General features: G+C 37.9%; 1 protein-coding gene across 8 annotated transcripts in view; it reads right to left on the bottom strand.

Annotated features, from left to right (window-relative positions):
* Positions 1-22,620, bottom strand: part of MAPK9 (mitogen-activated protein kinase 9) — a 79,366-nt gene that overhangs the window by 51,292 nt on the left and 5,454 nt on the right. For all 8 annotated transcript variants that reach the window (XR_004001792.1, XR_004001793.1, XR_004001789.1 and 5 more), the window contains exons 2-5: positions 14,329-14,505; positions 3,794-3,923; positions 2,174-2,232; positions 994-1,132 (exon numbers count right to left, since the gene is read on the bottom strand). Coding sequence is in view for 3 of the 8 variants with exons in the window: in XM_030574187.1 (XP_030430047.1) it covers positions 994-1,132; positions 2,174-2,232; positions 3,794-3,923; positions 14,329-14,450 (450 nt within the window). In the remaining 5 variants the exon portion in view is untranslated. The remainder of the gene's footprint in view (positions 1-993; positions 1,133-2,173; positions 2,233-3,793; positions 3,924-14,328; positions 14,506-22,620) is intronic.

Genomic DNA, 22,620 nt, shown 5'->3' with positions numbered 1-22,620 from the left:
CAAACTTAAACTATGTTAAAAAACATTATAGTGTGTGTATAATTTTTTAGGTTTTGAAGTCAAACTGAAAAGACAGAAATTCCAGCATGTGACATCATACCGTGACCCATGTGAGTCATCAGCAGGGTTGGAGCCTTTAGATCTCTACTGCTGAGAACTCTACCAATGAGGGTAATGGTGCAATCAATACCACCAGTAAGTTGTCATTCTCTGTGTGGACCAGCACGAGAGAGGGATGGGACACTTTGCTAGTGGGTTTCACAGATATCTGTTGACAGCAGAGGAACAGTGAGATTAGGGAATCTTGCGTTCCATTCTAGAGTTTATAAACTTTCTTTACTGTGTTTTAACAAGGAACTTGAAGGAGGAAAAGGTGAAGGCAAGAAGTTCCAGGCACATGTTTGCATGCAAGAAATTAAAAGGCAGGAATGAAAGGAACTGGAACCCACAAAGGAGCAGGATTAGTCGTGCAGATTGGGACAGCAAATAGGCCCAACAGAGCTGCAGAAAGACAGGACATCGGCTGCGTAGGACTTTGAAATTCTGAGCAACCATTTACCAATTTTATCTTGAGTATTAATATTATTGTTGTACATAATTGTTTACAATATTTCATTTTAATACAAATTATTCCCTTGCTTTAACCATAAGCTTCCTGGAGCATCCTTACTGACATTCTGTCACCTATCAATATTAATATCATGTATTTTATATTTTTCCCTAATTTGTGTTTATATTTAGTCTCATTTAACACAAAAAAATTGCAGAAAATGCCCTTTTATCATCTGCAGAACTAGTTTGGTTATTGGAGTTTCATTTATCACATACATCTGTCTGTCTGTCCTTTAACCAGATATGGTTTTCACATTACTATTAATAACATGAATAAGAAATGGAATACTGATTTATAGGATAACCAGCAAAAACAAATTTCATATAAATGCCATCTTTACAGATGCTTGTTGTCAATGTTACTATCAAAGCACTACCTACTCTGTGGATGATACCAGCTGAATGGAGATGTTTGATACCACACAACATCTGGTAGAGAAGGTAGGACATTCTTTCATGATCCAACTCCATATGAATAACCTGGCACAAATTAGCATCCATCAGTTCCATAACCAAATACCTACAGTATAAAGAATTTAAAAAAATTGTTTTCATCTCAGGTATTTTATAACTAGCATCAGAACCTATTTTTAAATAGGACCCCATGCAAGTCACTGAAAAATGAGTGTTGGAATGTTAGTAAAAGGCAAAAATATTGAATGTTATAATTTAACCTGTTTAAAACAATGATCTAAAAACAGTAAACGTTTGAATAAAAATAAACAAACTCTCACAAGAGAGTGGAAATCCATTAAAACCATCAATTCTACCAAACAAAATTTAAAAGCAGAACTGGTAGTTTATGTTGTGTCTCTTAATGTAACCTAGGTACAGATTAAATTTACACAGAAGTTATAGATAGGATGAAGAAATAAACATGCCATATTGAGACTTCCTTTCACTGTGTACTGACTTAACATCAACAAAATTAGGGAAAGCATTTCGTGAAATAAAGAGCAATGATTAATTTCCAAATTAATGTGCGACCCCTCTTTTATGCCATTCATCAAATAAATCCGTTCCAAAGCTGCAACAACATACACATTAGCACCTAGATATCACAGTGACTGGAGCCTCATGAATACTTGGACAGATCTCTTACCACCACATACAAGATCTAGGTTAAGAAATATATTCAGCTTGTAATTAAGGATGGAGGTATTGTGATTCTGATGGGCTTGATCTCAGAAAAGCATGTCAGGTTATCCACATTGATTTATTGTCTTGAATTTACTTATTTGACTATCATTCTATCTAAAGGAAAACAGTTGTGATAATTACAGATCCACGTGTAGTCAGTAAAGGTGGCAGAGGGCTGTTGAAAAGGTAAGTATACCTTTTACTTTTCCCATTAGTTTCTATTACTACACACATATCACAACAACTTTAGTTACAGATTTTCTCAAGGAGTTCACTGTAACATTTAAAGATTAATTACAGGCCAGAGACTATCTTCAGTACCATATTTTTTCACAGCCAGAAAGTTGTAAGAAAGCACAGAATATGCCTCTAAATTCAGGACAACGTTTATCAAGAAAAATTTAAGAACTACAGTACTTACACATCTTGAAATTCTTCCAGTGATTTCTGCGGTGTGAATACATTTAACAAACTAATTATCTATAAATAAAAATAAAACATGAAGAAACCTTAAATATATGAATTTTTACACACTATAAATGTAGAGCAAGACAATGTTGTTATTAAAACAAATACAAAAACTCAAGTTTCCCTCTCTCTTTATACTGCTGATATACTTTGCCACTCAACTTTGACAGTGAAACTAGACTGGTTTGTTACTAATGTATTTCACACGTACAAGTACAAGACTGCAGCATCTGTGTTGAAATATCACCAGAGATCTTGTACATTTTTTAAAAGGTCACATTTAAGTTACATGAAACCACTTCTCCTCCCACCTACATATGAAATAAAATCTAAAATGTTGTGCCTAGAATAATAGCTTGGTGATGTATTTTATCATTCAAAAATCCTGAGAGAAAAAGTGGTATGTGAGTATCTTCTATCCTTAGAAAAACTGCATCCAAAGAGTACACAGACAAGAGATGCCCCATCAACCTGTTTGCTCTATGGATATATCTACACAGCAAAGAAAAACCCACAGCTGGCCTGTGCCAGCTGACTTGGACTTGCTGGGTTTGGGGTGCAGAGATGTTTCATTGCTGTTAAGTCCCTGCAAGGGTCCCAAAGCTTGGGCTGCAACCTAAACTCGGATGTCTACACAGCAATTAAACAGCCCTGCAGCAGGAGCTCCATGAGCCTAAGTCAGCTGGCATGGACCAACCACATGTGTCTAGCTGCTGTGTAGATATGCCTTATGTTTCTGGAAATAGTTCTCAAAATCCTTTAAAAGTTTCATAACAATATGGTCCTGGTATTCATATCCTGGTATTCTTGTAATTAGGATACTTAGTACTTGCACCAGTATGATGCTTTATGTTTTCAAAGCATTGTCAAAGTTCAGTCAAGATTTACACAAGTAAAACGTAACATATCTTCCATATTATTCAGATAAGCTAGCAGCAGCATAGTACCATCTCACTATTGCTAATAGGCAAGTACTGTTAAACTATGATTCTGTCTCAAAGTTTACCCTTGAGCACAGGTTGTTTTTTTGTTTAGGTTTGTTTTTCTGTTTGTTTTTTTGAACAGACAGATTGAAAGATGGAGGCCAGTAAAAGCTTAGACCATGGGAACGGAAAAGATAGCCCTGGTGCTAGTATAACTTACTGGGATAAACTGCATTGCAGCAACCCAGTTTTACGCTGGTGCAGTACCTACACTGGGGGGTTCTACTAATGCAGCTGCATTGATTCAAAAACCTCATTCCCCTCCTCACCTCCAAGGAAACAAAGCACCCACTCCCACCCATAAACGCAAATATAGATTGGGTCTACCTAAAAAATGTTCTTGTTTAATATGAGACACATTAATATATGTTACCAAAGTTCCAGCACTTTCATTGTTTTACATTTCAAATACTTCAGAAGTCAAAACTTTCATAATAGTCTTTGCTATCTACAATAATTTGCCAATTCTGACCCACACTTAACCAGTTTTGACCTTTCCATAATTAAGGCTTACTTTTATGCACTCTTGTTCACTATTAGTTGGAGCACTATTTGAAAATAAATTAAATTCTTAAGAAAAATACACTTACGTTTTTGTGATTGACACATTTTAAAAGAACAAGCTCCCTGTAAGCTCTTTTTGCATGTGTTTGGTTCTGAAAAGGACGACTCAGCTTCTTTACGGCAACATTTATCCCAAGGACTGTATCAAATGCAGCACTGAAATTTTGAAAGAAACATCGTAAGTGCAAATCTTTTGGGGGAACAAGAAAGCAAGGTTTGAAACCATGCATATCCACAAACCTGGTCATATTCATTTCTTCTCAGCTCTGTTCACACACAAACAAAACAGAACCTGCACATCCTTTACCAGTGATGACTGAAGTATAAAACAGAAGCCCTCTGCATTTTTACTGAAAATTTCAATAGTACCTTCGCCAAGATAGGGGGCACTAATATCAGCGTTTGGGGCAAAATCCAACTTTAAGTTGTATTAACCTTACTTGAAATAAAAAGTTTATCTGATGCTTAATTTGGGCTAAATGAGTTTTTCACACAGTGCTGCTGGCACTACTTTTAGGGTAGATGCACTTCTCTTCCAAATATTAACTATGCACTACTAAAGTCTTCACTTTAAATCCAGATACCTTAGTGCATCACTTCCCCGGCTAACACACAGGGGGCTCTGGACACTGAGAACCTTATAGGTATGCAGTTTAAGACATTTTTTAAGCTTGCAAAATATGACAAATAAATTAAATTAATTAATGTTACTAATTGAGTCCTTCAGTATTCTCTAGTTTTATGAATCATTGGGAGAAGGGCACTCCAACCCACAGACTGAATAACAGGAATCACAGATTTTAGGAAGAAAGGTTTCCAGTTAAAAGAGAGGCAACTAGATTTGCTTTTATCTCAAGAGCTTTACTTTTTCTTAGTGACCTTCTGTCTCCATTTATATGAAAAAGTTTTGCAGGGGAGTTTTAAATTTGTTTTCAATAGCCACAAGTATCTAATTCTGAGCATATATAATCCACGCTCTATTTTGGCTGATCAGTTAGTGTCAATGGATGTTCTGCTCTGCCACATATTTTTCAAATATTTTTAAAGCTATTTGTGAGCAGCTTCTCTTTACTTCTTCCTTTTTAGGGCACACACAGCAGTAGACTGAAGACCACCATAATACACCTCTACTTCAATATAACACTGTCCTCAGGAGCCAGAAAAACTTACATCAGGGTAGAGGTGTTTCATTGTACTCCTGCACAACAGTCCTCCCTTTGGTAGCTTCAATATTGAAATAAAATAGTACATACTCTGTCAACATTAAATCACTGCTTCTCCTACAGGGAAAGCAATACTGTTCAAGAGTAGAGGTGACAGGATTATGTGCCCAGATTCTAATTAACACACATTTCTAACCTAAAATTAGAGTCTATTAGCAGTTACCTATTTTACAGAACTGCTTTGTTTAAAGAAGTCACCATTATCAGGTAATTTTCAATTGTTCACAGAGCCAAAGCTTGAATATGTAAAAGAGAATACATAAAGGGAGGAAGACAACTGAACAGATGTTTTTTAAAATAGTATTTTTCGCCCAGCCAGCATGAATAAGTGGACACATCAATATTCACCTAATCAAGGTAACACTGTATTAGCATGTAGAAAGTGCTACACATATGAACTCTGTGAATCAGTACAAAATATCAAATTCTCTTAGTAAACAAGTAGGAGTCCAGTGGCACCTTAAAGACTAAGATTTATTTGGGCATAAGCTTTCGTGGGTAAAAAACCCACTTCTTCACATGCATAGAGTGAAAATTACAGATATAGGCTGTGGATACACACTAACAAGTGGATACACATATTTCTGTGGATACAGACTAACATGGCTACCCCTCTGATACTTAACAAACAAGTGTGCTTGGATGAAACTGTGGTTGATAATTCTCAAATTACTCTTGAGGGAATTCTGCACCACTGTGCAACGCAGAATTTGCAGAGAATTAATGATCTGCACAGAATTTCCTTTTTCACTGCAGAATTGGTGCTGCAGGGCTGCTGGCCACTGCTAGGGGCCACTGGACCCAGCAGAGCACAGCTTCCCAGCTTGCAAACAGAAGAAACTGCCGAGGGCGGAGGGGGCACTGGAGAGTTCCAGACAGCTGTGTTTCCCAGCACACCTGCAAAAAGGAGGTGGTGTGCAAGAAACTCCATACAAGTCCAGGACCCAAAAACAGACTGTTTCTCCCTCTGGATTCCTGGACTCTGAGGGGGAGGGGATGCAGGTGTCTGGTCTGGGGGCCACACCACAGCTGGGCTCCAAGGGTGCAAGGGGTGTGGATGGGGCAGACAAACAGGAACTGGGTTATTGTAGAGGTTTCTTTAACTCTCTACTCCGGGGGAAAAATTTTGTTGTCTGTATTGTTACAGATATAGCTGCTGACAGATATTTTTAAATAATCATGCCAGTTTCAATTATTTTGGTAGTTTATAGTGTGTTATTTCGACAAAATATACAGAATTTTGCAGTTTTTTAATTTGGCACCTAATTCCCCCAGGAGTATCAAATTCAGTCACAAGTAGATATACTACCCCAACAGCAATGCATACATGAATGATTTTAAGGGGAATAAAGTCTCCATTTTTATTCCAGAAGTCAGAGATTAGATGACAAATCTGACAAACTCTCTCGGTAGGGATACAAGCAAGTCAGTAGCCACAACTTTCACCCATTCCATGTTCACTGATCTACAGGAGGGGCCATGACAACATATTTCAAATTAAGTTGTGTATGCTGTACATACAGCCTAAGGAAAAAAACCTGGTTGGCTGCTACAAACAGAAAGAAATGAATTAAAGGTTTTATAATTCTTTAACCAGTATGAAAGCAACTTTGAAACTGCAATATGGTAAGGGAAACCAAGAACTCTAATACTTAGTAGTATTACAAAATGACACTTCAAAAAAAAAAAGCCAAAAGGCTTACACCATAATCAAGTACTCATTTTCACATGCTTTATAATTCATTATTTGTTTACGGTGAGAAGCATCATATAACATTTCAGATTGCTGAGCAAGAAGTTTTTTATTTCCGTATCATTCTAAATTCAAACACCTAGTTTTAGAAGGATTCACTGGAAGGAAAAAAGACAGACATCTAGATGAAAACTGCTACAGGTACAACATTTTATAGAAGTTGGTTCATTTTGCCAAAATCTCCTTAATTTTCCTTATCATCTGGGCTAATAATGGAAAGTCTATTAAATAAGTTTCCTTCCACCTGAACAAGATACTCTTCCAACATCCTATATCACACAGTGATTCTCTTACAGATGTTTGAGATTACAAACATCCACCTGTGTGAATTCTTCACAATTCTAATTCAGATGAAAGATGGTTTAGGGCATTCACCACTAGCAATAGTGGTTTTCTATAGCATTCTGCTTGAACAGTAAACCATAATGCAGATTAAGTGCCAGGTGAAAGATAATATATCACTAATAATTTTATGATCAGAGTTGCATTAGGAAATACAAAATTTTAAGAAGTGACATTTGGCAGATTGAGCAAAATGTACCCTGACTTTTATTAATTTACATCCCCGTACACAAAAAATTCAAAATACCAGTTTCTGCCCTTATATAAAATACATACACATCTGAAAGATCCAAGGATTTAACTTCCTCCCTACCTCTACTCTTACCTATCTCTCTGTCTAGGCATTTATACAATGCTCATTGCTGTGGTAACCAAATTATTTCTTTTTTAGTAGACAGAGAATATCTATTTGAACTACAGTGGACTATAATTAATTTGTACACTGTCAATTTCACCACTAACTCTTTTCTCTCCTTTCCAAAAAAGATTACAAGCAGCAACACAAACCCTTAGGTCAAGTGCTATTTGTTATTGTGTTGCTCTGATTATTATCGGGCAAGAATAGTTCTTGTCAACTATCTGTCCTTTACAAACATAGGCTTTTCATCTTCACCATTAATTAGGCCCTGTGCCTTTGCTCTCAACTAGTCTGTGATGGGTACTGGAATGAAAAAACTATATACAGTAAGTTATTGCATTACATGCCTTGCGACCACTCTTAGTAAAGCATCTCTTCAAGAATATATTACTTGGCTCCCATAGTCACTTTAATCTTAGGAAACTATATGTTTAAATCTTAAGGTATCTATGTCATCTCTTTTTGTAATACTGTTTAAAAAAATTCAATATGTCATTCTGAAATGTTTCCTTTAGTACAGACATTGGCATGGCCTACATCTCAGAAATAAAAAAAGCAGGATCCCAAAGATCATGGCTTGGCTGCTTGAAGGGGCCTGATATAGGAGTATTTTTGGAATAGGGAAGAAATTAAGCAGGGAAAATGAGGGAGTCCATGGGGGAGGGGGGAGCTTGAAGAGAGAAGAGAGATAGGAAATAAATCAGTCTATAGGAAACAGGGTGGATAAAAAACAAACTAAAATTAAAAAAAAATCAGATTTTTTATTTAAATTAGATGTTTTTGATAAAATGCTTTTTGAGGGGAAAAACTATCTAAAGATAGTTTTAATTAAGATATATTATAGCTCATATCTCATCATGGAATAGGGATTATACATTCTAATTCTATAGTATGAGACAACATATTCATGTAATGTTTAAGGAAAGTTTTGTAAATGAGTTCCAATAGTTCATGGATTAAGGACCCAATCTTATGGGGTTCCAGGGGCTTCTGCATAGATTATTTAAATTAATCTTTCTATCTACCCAATGGGACTCAGTGCTCAATCTAGAATATACCATCAGAGATGCTTAGTTTTGCAGTTCTCAAACTGTGGATTTGTGTCTCCAGAGGGAACATGCTTGTTAACAGCAAAAATGTTTTTAAATAAATAATATATAGACACGAGAAATAACAAACCTCAACCCTACTGTCCCTCTGCAAATTTGTGTACACAGGGTCAATCCCTTACCTCTTTCTAAAAGTGCAAAGTTTCAAAAAGTTCAATGAATAGAAGATTGTTAGGGGTGGAATAGATATGGACAAGGAGAAGACGAGATAAATTTGAGAAGGGCGGGACACACGGTAGAAACAAAAGTGAAACTGTTTGAGCAGCATATTCCAGAAATCTTGAGGTCTCTGAGTGTAGCCTTCATTGATTTGAGATCTACCATACCATTCTCTCACTAGAAGGGAAAACCTATAATGGCAGCAGGCCATAAAAGAGACCCAGTTTGGGAATATTTTAATGAAGTTCCTCTACCTGTAGGTAAGATAGCCCTTCGTGCAAAATGCAAACAGCGTAACAAAGAAATGCAAGGCCTGGTTGCATGAATGAAATAACATCATGAGAAGTGTTCCTTCTCAGGAGGAAGCTGCGTTGAAGATGATGAAAGAAACATGTCTGAACATGCAGGATCTTCAGGTTGGTAAACTTTTTTATTTCATACTTTTTTCTTAAGGATTGCCCATCTTCCTTCTGGACTATTCTTGAATTCTCATGTTTGAGCAAAAAATATAGTTGTTACTCTATGGTACTACCATTTTAGATGCCACTGTGATAAAAAATAAATAGCTGAAATGGGCAGATCTTCCTTTTACAATTTCACCTTTAAAGAAGTACTGAGTGTCAGTGAATGCAATGAGTAATACTAAATGAACAGTATGAAAATAATAATTAAATAACTGCACTGTCTTATTTTGTTAGGAGAATTCATCCTCAACATACAGGATTCTGAAGACTATCCACCTTCAATATCACCATCATTTTCTATAGTTTAAGAGTTATCTGCCAATGATGGTGTTTTAGTCATGTCACATGTATGTCACATAGCCACAGTCTATCACCTGTAGCAAAAAGAAAAAAAAAACTTCATCATCCAGAAACCACCATAGATAAGTTTGTGATAAGAACCAGCAGATTACAAAAGGAGGTACACCTCTACCCCGATATAATGCAACCCAATATAACACAAATTCGGATATAATGCAGTAAAGCAGTGCTCCGGCAGGGCGGGGCAGCGCACTCTGGTGGATCAAAGCAAGTCCGTTATAACGCGGTTTCACCTATAATGCAGTAAGATCTTTTGGTTCCCAAGGACAGCGTTATATCAAGGTAGAGGTGTAATTGATGAAAAAACTGCCCAGTTTGTTTATGCAACAAACTCTCCTTTTCATATGACTGAGAACCCACAGTTCATTAACATGGTTCAGTCATTAAGACCAGGCTATAGTCCACCCAACAGAGCAGACATTGCAGGCAAATCGCTGGATAAAGTATATGATAGAGAAATTGAGCAGTATGTTAACCTGAGTCTTGATGGGTGGAGCAATGTCCACAATGATCCTGTTGTATGTGCTTGTGTGACAACAGAAAAAAAGGAGTGTCTTCCTTATAGAAACAATAGCTACGTCAGGAAATGTGCACACAGCAGAAGACTTACAAGAGGTAGGAGTAAAAGCTATAACAAACTGTGAAAAAAAAAAATTCAAATGTCTAGTACACAGCTTGGTCACAGACAATGTATCCAAGATGAGAAGAAATTCAGGAGAGAGCGAAGAGAATCTCAAGCTAATAACATACGGTTGGAGTGCTCATTTGATGCACGTCCTAGCCAAAGACTTCAGTGTTTCAGAAATAAAGGCTAATGTTGCTGAAATTGCAAAATACTTCCATAACAACCACTTTGCAGAAGCTGCTCTAAAAAAAGTGGGAGGAACCAAGCTGACTCTCCCACAAGACATGCGATGAAACTCAGTAATGGACTGTTTTGAGCACTATATCAAGCACTGGCCTAATCTGATGACTGTTTGTGAACAAAATTGTGAAAAAAAATAGATGGTACTGTCACAGCCAAAAGTTCTTAACATTGGGCTTACAAGAAATGTTGAACACATGCCAAGTACCCTGAAGCCTATTTCTGTAGCCTTGAACGAAATAGCTGTTTTATTGCTGATGCTGTTGAAATTTGGAAGCAACTGAGTGACAGCATAAAAAGAGAAATATAAAATGACAGAGTTAAATTACAAGCATTAAAAAAACAAAATGGGACAAGCTCTATTTCCAGCTGATTTTCTTGCAAATATTCTCAATACTCAGTATGCAGGGTCAAACCTTAACTGCTGAAGAAGGGGAGTTGGCTATGACATGGACATCCAGCAATCATCCCTCCATAATGCCAACTATAATAAACTTCAGAGCTAAGAGTGAATCATTCAAGAAATATATCTTTGCTGATGATGTTTTAAAGAAAGTCACACCAGTGAACTAGTGGAAGTCACTTAAGCACTTGGATTCAGAGAGACTGTTGAAGTGATAATCCCACTTTTAACAGCAGTGCCTTCTTCTGCCGGTGTAGAAAGAATATTTTCTTCCTTTGGACTAATTCATTCCAAATTGAGAAATTGTTTGGGACCTGAAAAAGCAGGAAAGCTTGTTGTTCTTTTCCAGATTATGAACAAACAGGAAAATGAAGGTGAAGATGACTGAGTTAGCTACAAAAGCCAATATTTTAAGTTTTTCATGTTGACCTGGCTGACATAGTCCATTTAACTTTGGGGTTTTTTTTGTTTTTTTTTATATATTTCATGTAACTATTTTAATTAAAAGCAATTTTAACAAAAACAACCCTGATTTTAAAAAACTTGAATGTTTAACTAAATTAAAAAAATTCATATGCTTGTTTTGTTAAAATATTATGTTTGCTGTTAAAGAAAAAAATCCAGAATATATCACATTGTTGTTTTATTTAACTAAAACAATTTAAATGTCTGTCTGGTGATGTTTTCCTCCTAATAAAGCATGGAAAGAAAATCCTCCAAATATTTACAATTAACCTGTTGAATTGGAGATAGTTCACCCCCCAATGACTTCATAATCTCTGCTTCAATTACCTTTGATAAATGAAATAACCAAAGTATTATTCATTTTCTGATATAGCTGTAAAACTTATCTGAAAAGTTTTCAAAATAAATCACTTTAAAAAATATACAGTGTGTACCTTCTAAAAACGAAACCTACATCCGTCTCTGAGTTGTGAAGAATATGTATTAAGGTTAAAACCAACAAGAATGCACTTTTATGTAGAAATCCATGATTAAATTGAGTCTTCCTGACTAGTGATGTAAATCATGATTTAAATCAATTTGATTTAAATCACACACCCCATACCCCCGATAGGAAAGAGCCATTTGGAGAGGAAAGGAAGAATATTTGGGGGGGGGGGGCAGGACTGTGTTGAAAGAGGTGTTTAAAACTTTGGTAGATTTAGTCTTACCATAAAAGCTCAAATACATTAATAGTCACAAACTAAGAAAGAAACAGAATCTTGGAGGGAAACCCTGAGTTTTCTATTTTGTCTACAATATAAAAGGGTGATATGTGATTAGTCCCCTTAAACAGGAAGGGAGGAGAGTTAAAACACTCTCTGAAGGAACCAAGTTCTTTGAGCTCCTTCCAAAAATCTTTATTTTGTATTTGAGGTTAAAAAAAAGAGACTCTCTCTACCAGCGAACACCAACATTAGATATTAGAACAAATGTGTCACTTCTTTTCACATATTAATATCAACCAAAAGGAAAAGTGGAACAGTATTAACATTGGTTCTTAGTAAAACCTGGGCAACTCTCATTGCTCCTATTCTCATATTGTTAAGGAAGTAACGAACTCCAAATCTCCTGTAGTTAAAATGATGAACTGAATAATGGGGATTCCCCCCCCACCAATGATTCAGAGCTCAACTGGATTTTGACAAACTAATAATCTTTTTTAAAATTCATCTTATGATTAACCAAAAAGCCCTTTTTTAAAAAGCAAAAAACCCTACTTCCTCCTGGAAGCTACAACTTTCCAGCTAGCAAACTGGAAGTACAACAGTTAAGGGAGCATATCATTCTTTGTATTGAAGCACTGGATTATTAATGCTGATTTTTGGCAAGTTTTCATACATATTTTACAAGATGTAGTTTTAGCTGCTGCTTCTTTAATTTGCAGACAGTTTTCAGAAGAAAATGAGAAATGGTGTACCTCTGATTTGTATTCCTACCCTTCCTCTTCAATCCAGAATTTTCAGACCAAACATTCCTCCCACCCTACAGCCTAACCTCAGCACTGGACTTCACCTTGAGGGAGCAATCTGGTTTGTAGCAGCAGGGAAGTGGGACAGAAATGCACCATATTTATTAAAAAAAAAGAGTGGTCACTTCCATCTTAAATTCCTCATGCCATCTGGTTCTAATATAAAGAAATTAAAGTTAACAAAAAGATACACTAATCTGGAAAAAAATTAAAAGTCATACTGAAGTTTACCTAATCACTGTTTTAGAGACAGACCATTATGTCAATGTGGGCAGCCACAAACTATGACACATTGTTGAAGACTGCTAAATGACTCAATTTCCTGGAGGCCTTCATGCCTTAAACATCATTAATAAGAACCTGGCTTGGCTCGGCTCAACAGGATTGCATACGCCAAATAAATAAATAAACGTAATCACTAATACTTAACATGCAGTGACTACACATGCCTCACTCAAACACACAAATTTCAAGGAAGAATGAAAGTTTCCATTTTTTTTTTTTTTTTACTTCTTGCCTAATAGCATGACAATGGCATTTCAGACACATCCACAACAGTTGAAAATGGGCGAGATTAAATAAATTTGTTTTACATATATATATATATATAAAAAGGTAGAAAAATATTTTTTTAAAAATATGTATGTTTAAAGTCTAACAGCCCCAGGGGCTGTTATTCCAACTCAATACCAGGGTATTCTTGGTGATGCCTTTCTGCCCCCTTGACCGCTGGTATCCTTTTACAGTTACCTACACATTCCTGCTAGTACCAAATAAAGTTTTGCCCAATAAAATATGGGCCTGACAGGTAATCTGGGTAGAGCTGATAGCTGCAGTCTAAAAAACATTTGAAAAGTTTTACCTTTAAGCTGGCCCAGTGCTGTGGTGCCATACAAGAGACTAAGGTTCAGGATCAGACTAACGATTCGCACATCCTGGGGCAGTGGAGGCTGGACACATAGTTGAGGTGACACACCAAGGAAGAGACGGCCAGCCCAACCCCTCACACAGCATCCCTTTCTGGTTAATCCATGGAGTGACAATGACATTGATTTGCCTCATCCTGCCAGTTAATGGCAAGGCACTGCATTGATGGCTCCTAGAAATGGATAGGAGTGATTGGGAATAAAAGGGGGGGGAAAAAGGGGGCCAGGATGAAGAAACGAGTAAAACCCAGAATCTCTCACCATCTCACTGTCATACCTTACACTGTAATATCATAACTACATGGGGAATGTAAGAACTAGAAATAAAAATAAAATGGTTAATGAGAAGGAAATTTGCTACCCATTTTAACAACTTATGCAGATATCTAAGAATTTAAATTTTGTTTCCTAAAACAAAAATTCAATACTAGACAGTACAGCAAGCAGGTATTGTAGAACCTGCTTAGTTCATAATCCTGTAACAAGAGATAAAAGTATTAATTACAATGAGTATTTTATATTCTGGCACATGTATAGTTTACCTTTTCATTATACCAAGAGTATGTTCACAGTTTGCTTTGTATTTAAAATTGTTTGTGTTTAAATAAAGTTTGTATTACTCACCAAACAATGCCCTGAGCCCCAGATCCTATGGGCTTCAATTGTTGGTACCGTTTTAGTACAGTGAATGTGGAATCTGCGACTTGAACACTGTAAAACTGACTATCACATTTACCGTCACTCATGTTGCAGTGTCATGTAGTTTTTTTTCCCCCAAGGACCTGGCACAGTTTTCAAGATCTTTAAACACAAAGAGAGACATTGAACAATTGTTTATTCTAAACAGGAAAATTCATTAAAATCTTTTCAATATTTTCTGTAGAAGAATTTTTCAATATATATATACTATTTATTAAATGATTTTTCATCAGGAATTATTATTAGTGCTTTGGTTTATTATTAATACATAAGGTACACATATGTAAGATGGCAAAAATAAATGGACTCTTCACGGATTTAAACAAATTAGGCATTCTTTATCCAGCTACCAGTTCTTGTAAAATAAGATACACAAATCTTTATGAATGATATCACTGCTAAATAGAGCAAATGTTTCCTTCATAACCCCAAGAAGCAACTTTATTATACTGATTCAAACAGCAGAATTTAACATTCCATGGGACTGTGATTTAACCAGCAACCTTTAAGGGGGAGAATGTAAAACCGATATCTGGAGTTGTTATGCTATTACTATTGTATGTGACTGCAATCTCATGGCAAAATTCAACATTTCTTTGTGCATTTCAAGAGCAGATAACAGGTATGGAAGTCAGTAGCACAAAAGGGCAGAGCACAGTGACTGGCCAGGCAAGAACTGGGAAAACCCATGATACAGGGCTGCCCAGAGGATTCAGGGGGCCTGGGGCAAAGCAATTTCGGGGGCCCCTTCCGTAAAAAAAAATTGCAATATTATATTCTCGTGGGGGCCCCTGCGGCGCCCAGGTAAACTGCCCCACTTGCTCCTCCCCATGGGCGGAACTGGGAAAAATAAACCTTCCGCATCTTGGCACGAACCCAGTTTTGAGAAAACTTTTTTACAAGGTATCACTGGTTCTCAGAATCAGCTAGTGCTTAAAGGCACTAAAGCTCATTAAAAGGGTTGGACAAATATTTTCCATCAAAACTTTTTTTGGATCGAAAACTAGGGGGGTGTTTTAAAAAGCAGAAAAAAAAATCACGGGCAATGTCTGCTTTCCTTCAAAATTTGTTGTGGTTTTTTTTTAAATTGAAAAGCTGAAATTAGTCTGCCAAAACCTGAATATGGTTTGGGGTTTCAGAAGAGTGTGGACAAATATTTGCTGCTTGCTGTGTTTGATTGTTTAAAGAAACAATAAAATAATCTGCTTAAAAAAAATCCAAAACTTTTGAACCACCTCAGCTTGTGACCAAACACCTGAGCCCATCCAGTCAGAGATTCTTCCAGGTTTCTGATACTCTGCTGGCTTCCTTGACTCATATCTGTCTCCATAACTTTGGGTTCATTCAGGTTAGAACGTAAGAACAGCCATACTGGGTCAAACCAAAGATCCATCCAGCCCAGTATCCTGTCTGCTGAAAATGGCCAATGCCAGGTGCCCCAGAGGGAGTGAACCTAACAGGTAACGATCAAGCGATCTCTCTCCTGCCATCCATCTCCACCCTCTGACAAACAGAGGCTAGGGACACCATTCCTTACCCATCCTGGCTAATAGCCATTAATGGACTTAACCTCCATGCATTTATCTGTTTCCTAGAGACTGGCTCCATGGGGTCCCTCACAAACTGGAGACCGTTACTGTGGGTTTGTCTTTAGTTTAGCTTATGTACATACTCCACGAACTGAGCATTTGAGCTTGTTCCAGAATCTGGGATGAGCCTGAATCTGTTGTGAAAACTGACATGCTCAAAATAGCACCTGCATGTGAATGGACACAGGGTGCTAAAATTAAATTAACCCAGGGGTTCTCAAACTGTGGGTCAGGATCCCTCAGGGGGTCACAAGGTTATTACTGGGGGTCATGAGCTGTCAGCCTCCACCTCAAACCCCGCTTTGCTTCCAGCATTTATAATAGTGTTAAATATATAAAAAAGTGTTTTCAATTTATAAGGGGGGGTCGCACTCAGAGGTTTGCTATGTGAAAGGGGTCACCAAGACAAAAGTTTGAGAACCACTGAATTAACCCCTCTGAAGCCTCAGGGAATGCGGGGGGGGGAGAGGGGGGTCTCCCTTGGTAGGGTTGGGATGGAGGTAGGTGGTGTAGGATATTGCTCTTCTCATGTGATCTCTCCCCCAGTGGCTAATTTTAAATGAAGCTACCCTCCCCTGACATGAATCTCCCTGTGGCACTGAAATTAAATATAGACTATAATTTGGCATTTGAGAAGTGAAAGGGATGGTAGCCCTAATGGAAAAGCTAACAGCTTGGCTCTTCTGCAAGCCTCAAACTGCTGAATGATCTTTTGGGTAGGGAAGGCTGTGCCTCTCAAACAGCCTAGCCCTGCCCCCTATCTGACCTCACCTACTTCCTGCCCCCCTCAGAATCCCCAACTCATCCTGCTCCTTGCCCTCTCACCGTAGCCCAGAGACCCCACCTCCACCACCCCACCCTGCTCCCTGTCCCCTGCCTGCCCGAACCCCTATCCACCCCACTGAGTCCTGACAGACCCCCAGAATGCCCACGATCCAACCCCCCCGTTCCCTGTCCCATGACTGCCCCCCCACCTCTGCCCCTGCCCTTATGCAACCCCCCCAGCACCTTACCCCCGGCTCTCCCCTCACCTGGAGCCTCAGCGCGTCGTATCCAGGAGTGTCCCTGAATAGCTGCAGCGTGGCTCTGATGAGGCCTGAGCTTCTCCCCGCTCAGAGCCGCGTGGTAAGGGGGTGTGGGGCTGCGAGCTCCAATGGGGTCTGAGCACACAGCTCTGCCCCCTTACCACGAGGCTCTGAGCAGAGTGGAACTCAGGCCCCACCGGAAGCACGCTGCACAGCTGTTCAGGGACGCTCCTGGATGTGCTGAGGCTCCGGGAGAGAAGCGGAGGTGGGTCGGGCCGGGGCTGGGGCGGGAGCCTCACCCATTCTCTTGGGGGCCCCTGCGGAGCCCGGGTCCTGGGGCAAATTGCCCCACTTTCTGCCCCACACACTCTGGGCAGCCCTGCCATGATATCAGGCAGAAACAGAATTTCAAAAAGACATAAAACTAAGTGTGTTCAAGGAGTTTGAAATTTACGCAGAAAGAAGCACAGAGCCAATAAAGCGACTCAAGAGAAGGGATGAGATGATCAGAGCAATAACGGTAGATGTGTATCTTAACTTTAGTAAGGTTTTTGATACTGTCTCACATGACCTTCTCATAAACTAGGAAAATACAACCTAGATAGAGCTACTATAGGGTGGGTGCATATCTGGTTGGAAAAGTGTTCCCAGAGAGTAGCTATCAGTGGTTCCCCGTCACGCTGAAAGGGCATAACGAGTGGGGTCCCATGGGGATCAGTTCTGGGTCCGGTTCTGGTCAATATCTTCATTAATGATTTAGATAATGGCATAGAGAGTACACTTTTAAAGTTTGCAGACAGTACCAAACTGGGAGAGGTTGCAAGTGCTTTGGAGGATTGGATTTCCTTTAAGATAAAATTTGAAGGGGGAAAAAAAGGAAACTTTTGGCTTTTCCGGTTTGGTTCTTTGACTGTGATCAATACCACAAGGCCCTACTTTTTGCATGATTCATGACTGCAGATACTTAATGTTCTAATAAAAACTTTACTATGGTCAATGAGCTATTGAAAAGTCACATTATGTAGATCTACAAATCCTGGAGTTTCCTTCAAAAAAGACTAAGATCTCCTACTCCTTTCACTCATCTTTCTACAAAGGAAAAATTCCATGCATGTTCAGTTGAGAATAAAATAACAAGAAATTCCAAGAGCTAAACTAGAAACAAATCTATAACCATATAAATCATGGAAAGAAGTCCCACATGTGAAGTACAACAAATTTCAAGTACCAATTCTAAATTAATCAAGTTACAAAGGAAGACAGCCAAAACATACCAGTTTAAAAATAAAGAGAAGATTTTCACAAAAATAGTCTCTAAACAATAAAAAACATTTACCAGACAGTACCTTACCAGCCATTTCAAATTTGGTTCATACAACATCCATGACAGTCTATAATAAGATGTAAATATATTATACAGACTATTTCTACACTATGACTATGCTGGCATCGCTACATTGCCATAGTTATGTCAGCATAATGGTGTATGTAGGTGCAGCCTAGACTAACAGAAGTTTTTCCAACTGTGTAGAAACACCATCTCCCTGAGCAACAGTAGCTATGTCAACAGAAGCATTCTTCCATCAACTCTAGCTGCATCTATACTGGAAGTTAGGGTCAGCATAGGTATGTCAGTCAGGCATGTGAAAACACACACTCCTGACCAACGTAGTTTTGTTGACCCAACTTTTAAGAATAGGACAGGCCTGTGCAATGTTCACTACTTCAAAGCAGCAGTCTCAAGGACTGCTTTCTGTGCCTGCTAACTAACAACATTCTAAAGGTAGTTTGTCAAAAAAGTGTTCTCTAAACTCATATGTTACCTATTGTCTTGGCTGTTTCATTTACTAAACTGATGAGATAAAGACTGATGTGATACATTCAGAAGGCTATTTTCTTTTGGACATTTTTGAACATTTTAAGAAATTCTGTTCAATGGCACAGGTATATAGCTACAAGAATTACCAGTTGGGTTTGAACATTTGTTTTTTCTAAAGCCACAAATTTTCACATAAATCTGCAACAAAAAAGTCTTTTGAAGAGCCACGTCCTCATGTTTTAACATATCCAGTTCTGTTTTCGAAGAACAATTATTTCTAGTCTATCGATGACATATTTATTTGCCTATTACTACAGATATAAACATAACCAGCAGACACCTGCGTAAGTGCAGGTATGATCAGTAAAACTCCAGTCTCCTTTCTATCCACCATATGAACAGTACATTCTTAACTGGCAGGATTGCAAGAGTTAAATCAACCAGTCACCTCTTTGCCTCATACAAAGAAGGAAGAGAGGCAAAGAATTAGCAATGTAATTTCTAATCAACACAACATCTCCTTAACTGTGATTCACATGGTTTTTTGCAGGCTACCAGCAAAGAATTGATTGCTGATAGTTCTCATACATGTTTCCAATACTATGTAGCAGCTAAAGACAGCTAAATACATACATGGAAAACTTGTATTAGTGAACTAATTGCTGCAGTTACCATAGCGATAGAAGACAATTTGAAATGGGAACAGAGGTGACCCACAGGATCCTGAATGGGAAGGAAGTGTCATTAGACAATCTCTCAATAAGCAAAGATGTTGGCCAGACAATAAAAAAAAGTTACTGTTTAGTTTTGTTTTTTTAATTAAAAGCCTCATCTATGACCAGCTTTTGGATGACATTTTCATTATTCTGGCACCTTTCAGAAACAACAAAAATCACTTAAACATAAGAGACAGTGAAAACATTTTGTTATTTTTTTTTCAGGTACACCTATATTCACACAAATTAAATCAGTATTTGTTCTAATGGGCCTAATATTATGTATAATACTGACTAGGCTTACTGTATTCTCCATGAAAATATTTGAGATTTTACATTTATTTTAAAACCAGAAGCAAGACTGTCACACAGGCCAAAAAGACACAATCTTGTTCACATTCCTTTGCCAGCTACTGACAATCCCCTGCCTGCTGCGGAAAAGTGATGCCAAATTACAAAAAAGGTAAATAGTAAACGCTATATAGGTTCAAAATCTGACAATCCATTATGTCTAGAACTTAGATAAATCATCAACACAAAATGTCACATATAACCATGCAAACATCTATAAGTACTTGGCACAGTTTTGGGGCTCAAAGTACTTTCAGCAAGAACAAAACATACTGGGAAACTTCCTGAAGAATCCAGAAGACTGCTGAATGTTTTAATCTATTATAGCATTAGTCTTCAAATTGTCAGAAATTAAATTTAAAAGAGGAAAACTAAATAATAACAGGAACCAGTGTAATGGCACAAGTTGAGTTATTGTGAAGATGGACTTTCAAGAACATTTGAGTTTGGTGATGTGGATAAAAGGGAGCCTGACCATTCCTAGACCCAGTACATGGTACCATCTACCCATTCCCCCACTACAGTGTAACTACAGTCCTATAGCTCAAGTGATATGAGTCTGTGTTGTGGTGCTGAGGGTTTAAACCCTGATCCTGATACATGATGAGGAGGTTGTTATAACGGTACATATTAAAAAATTGGTTTTACATCTCTAAGAAAACACACCTAGGAAATTGCACACAAAAAATGTTAAAAGAACATTATTTAGGTTGCAAAGTTTCAAGCACTGTGAAAGTTAAAAAATGCTAGATTTACAGTTGCCCAGAAAACCTTAATTCAGCTCTCTTATGCTTATTTATGCATTATGATCTTTAACTACATTATTACACACTATTTTTTCCACAGAACCTTCCTCTCATTCAGTGAACAGGCTGGATGCACCTGGAGATCAAATTACGGTTGTACAGACCACCATAAATTTGGCATTTTCTAAGTGTTGGACACTGCAACCTAAATAGTATAATTTGTTGAAATAAAGACAAATAACTACATTAAAGGAAAAATTCAGCAATCTTTTCAAGACTTAAAGCCACTGGAAATGGCCTTTTAAAAAAATTTACATTGTATTTAGCATTTTAAAAATATGTTAAAATACTTAATTCACTGAGGCTGACAGAACAGATAATGAAGATAATCACTTTCCTTCTGGTTTTAATAGAAAAGCACTCACTTTTAAGCATTGTTTTGGGAATGTTTCATCACATATTTTAAATGTTTGTGTATATATGGAGTTTTTGGTTTCAATTGTTAATTCTACTGTTTATATTTTCTCTATAAACAAAAAAGTATAGAAAAGAATACATTTATATAAAACCAGCAAAAGTAGAGTGCTTTTCCAGTTGAAATCATTGTGAAATTTTTTCTCCATCACAGGAAATATCGCAGTTTCCATGAAGTAAAAAGTTACGCTCAGAGCCAGTCATACTGCTACATAAATGTGATAAATATATTGAAACCCAGAGTACATAATTTTTGCTGGATTTGATATTTTCATTTATCTGTGATGTGATAACTGTTGAATGCAGCATCTGATCAATTCCACTAGAGGATACGCTGAGCCTCTGGCATCTGATTAGCAGACCAATTAGCTTCAGCTATTGTTTACAGATTAAAGAACCCAGCTGATGACAGCCATAAAAATCTTCCAGCATAACATCATTCGTTTTAGCTCTGTCCCAACAGATTTTAAAATGCTGACCACCTGAATGACTTATCCCCCAGATAGAAAGAAACAATATTGGTAGAGGAGAAGGTGCAAACAGGGTGAGCACACAGAGCTCCTTACATGAGAGAGGAGAATGAAGGACCTGGCATTGAAGGAAAGGGAGAAATAGAGGGCACACAAACCCCCTGGCATATGGTGGAGAGGGAAATGGGCAGGGACACAGGGATCATACAGAGCCCTGGGGGGAGGGGGGAGAAGGGAGGCACACTGAGATCTTGGTAGGCAGACCCAAGTATGGGAGCAGGAGGAATATGGGGCACAATAGCCCCTGGTATAGGGGGAAGCGGTAAGGGGTGTGTGTGCAAAAAGTCCCTGATAGGAGGGAGAGGCTAGAAGGGGAGCAGGGAGTCCCTGAAATAGAGAAGGACAGAATAGGGGCACACAGGGAGCTTGTGCAGGAAATGGAGTGATGCAAAGAACCCCCAGCGTGTCAGTGAGCTCAGCCCACTGAAGCAACAAAGTGTGCAACCCTGCAGAACAGGCCTAATAGGATTTAAAGAGTTGTTCAAGAGAGCACCTTATTACATCCAGGTACTGCAAGAATACTAAACTTTATTTAAATAGGAGAAATAGCCTAACTTTACAAAAAAGTTATAAAGAGAGACTCATAATGAGCTATAAAGTGAATTTTTGATAAATTCAGAAATTTGTGAACAATCCTCCCTCTTCCAAAGCTCTTTCAGACATCTGAGTAACCCCAGTGAGCTCTGAGAACTCTGTAAAGCAGAGTTCCAATTTTTCCTATATTTTAATTTTCAGCGCATTCATTTCATATTTTGTTTTATGGGATAGGATTATGACAATCTTCGTCACACTTTCAAATTGAGGAGGGACAGCTGAAAGAATACAAACTATGAAGTGGGAATTTTTTTAAACTACATAATGGGGAGCCTTTGCTTAGTAGTCAAAACTTTAAAATATCATCATCATAGTATCCAAGCATATAACATAATTGCTGCCCTAAAATTACGTAGTTTATTGCTGTTCTCTC

The sequence above is a fragment of the Gopherus evgoodei genome, chromosome 8 (genome assembly GCF_007399415.2).
Source record: "Gopherus evgoodei ecotype Sinaloan lineage chromosome 8, rGopEvg1_v1.p, whole genome shotgun sequence".
NCBI classification, from domain to species: domain Eukaryota; kingdom Metazoa; phylum Chordata; order Testudines; family Testudinidae; genus Gopherus; species Gopherus evgoodei.
The sequence above is the reverse complement of the archived record's forward strand: the minus strand, read 5'-3'. Positions and strand labels throughout refer to the sequence as shown.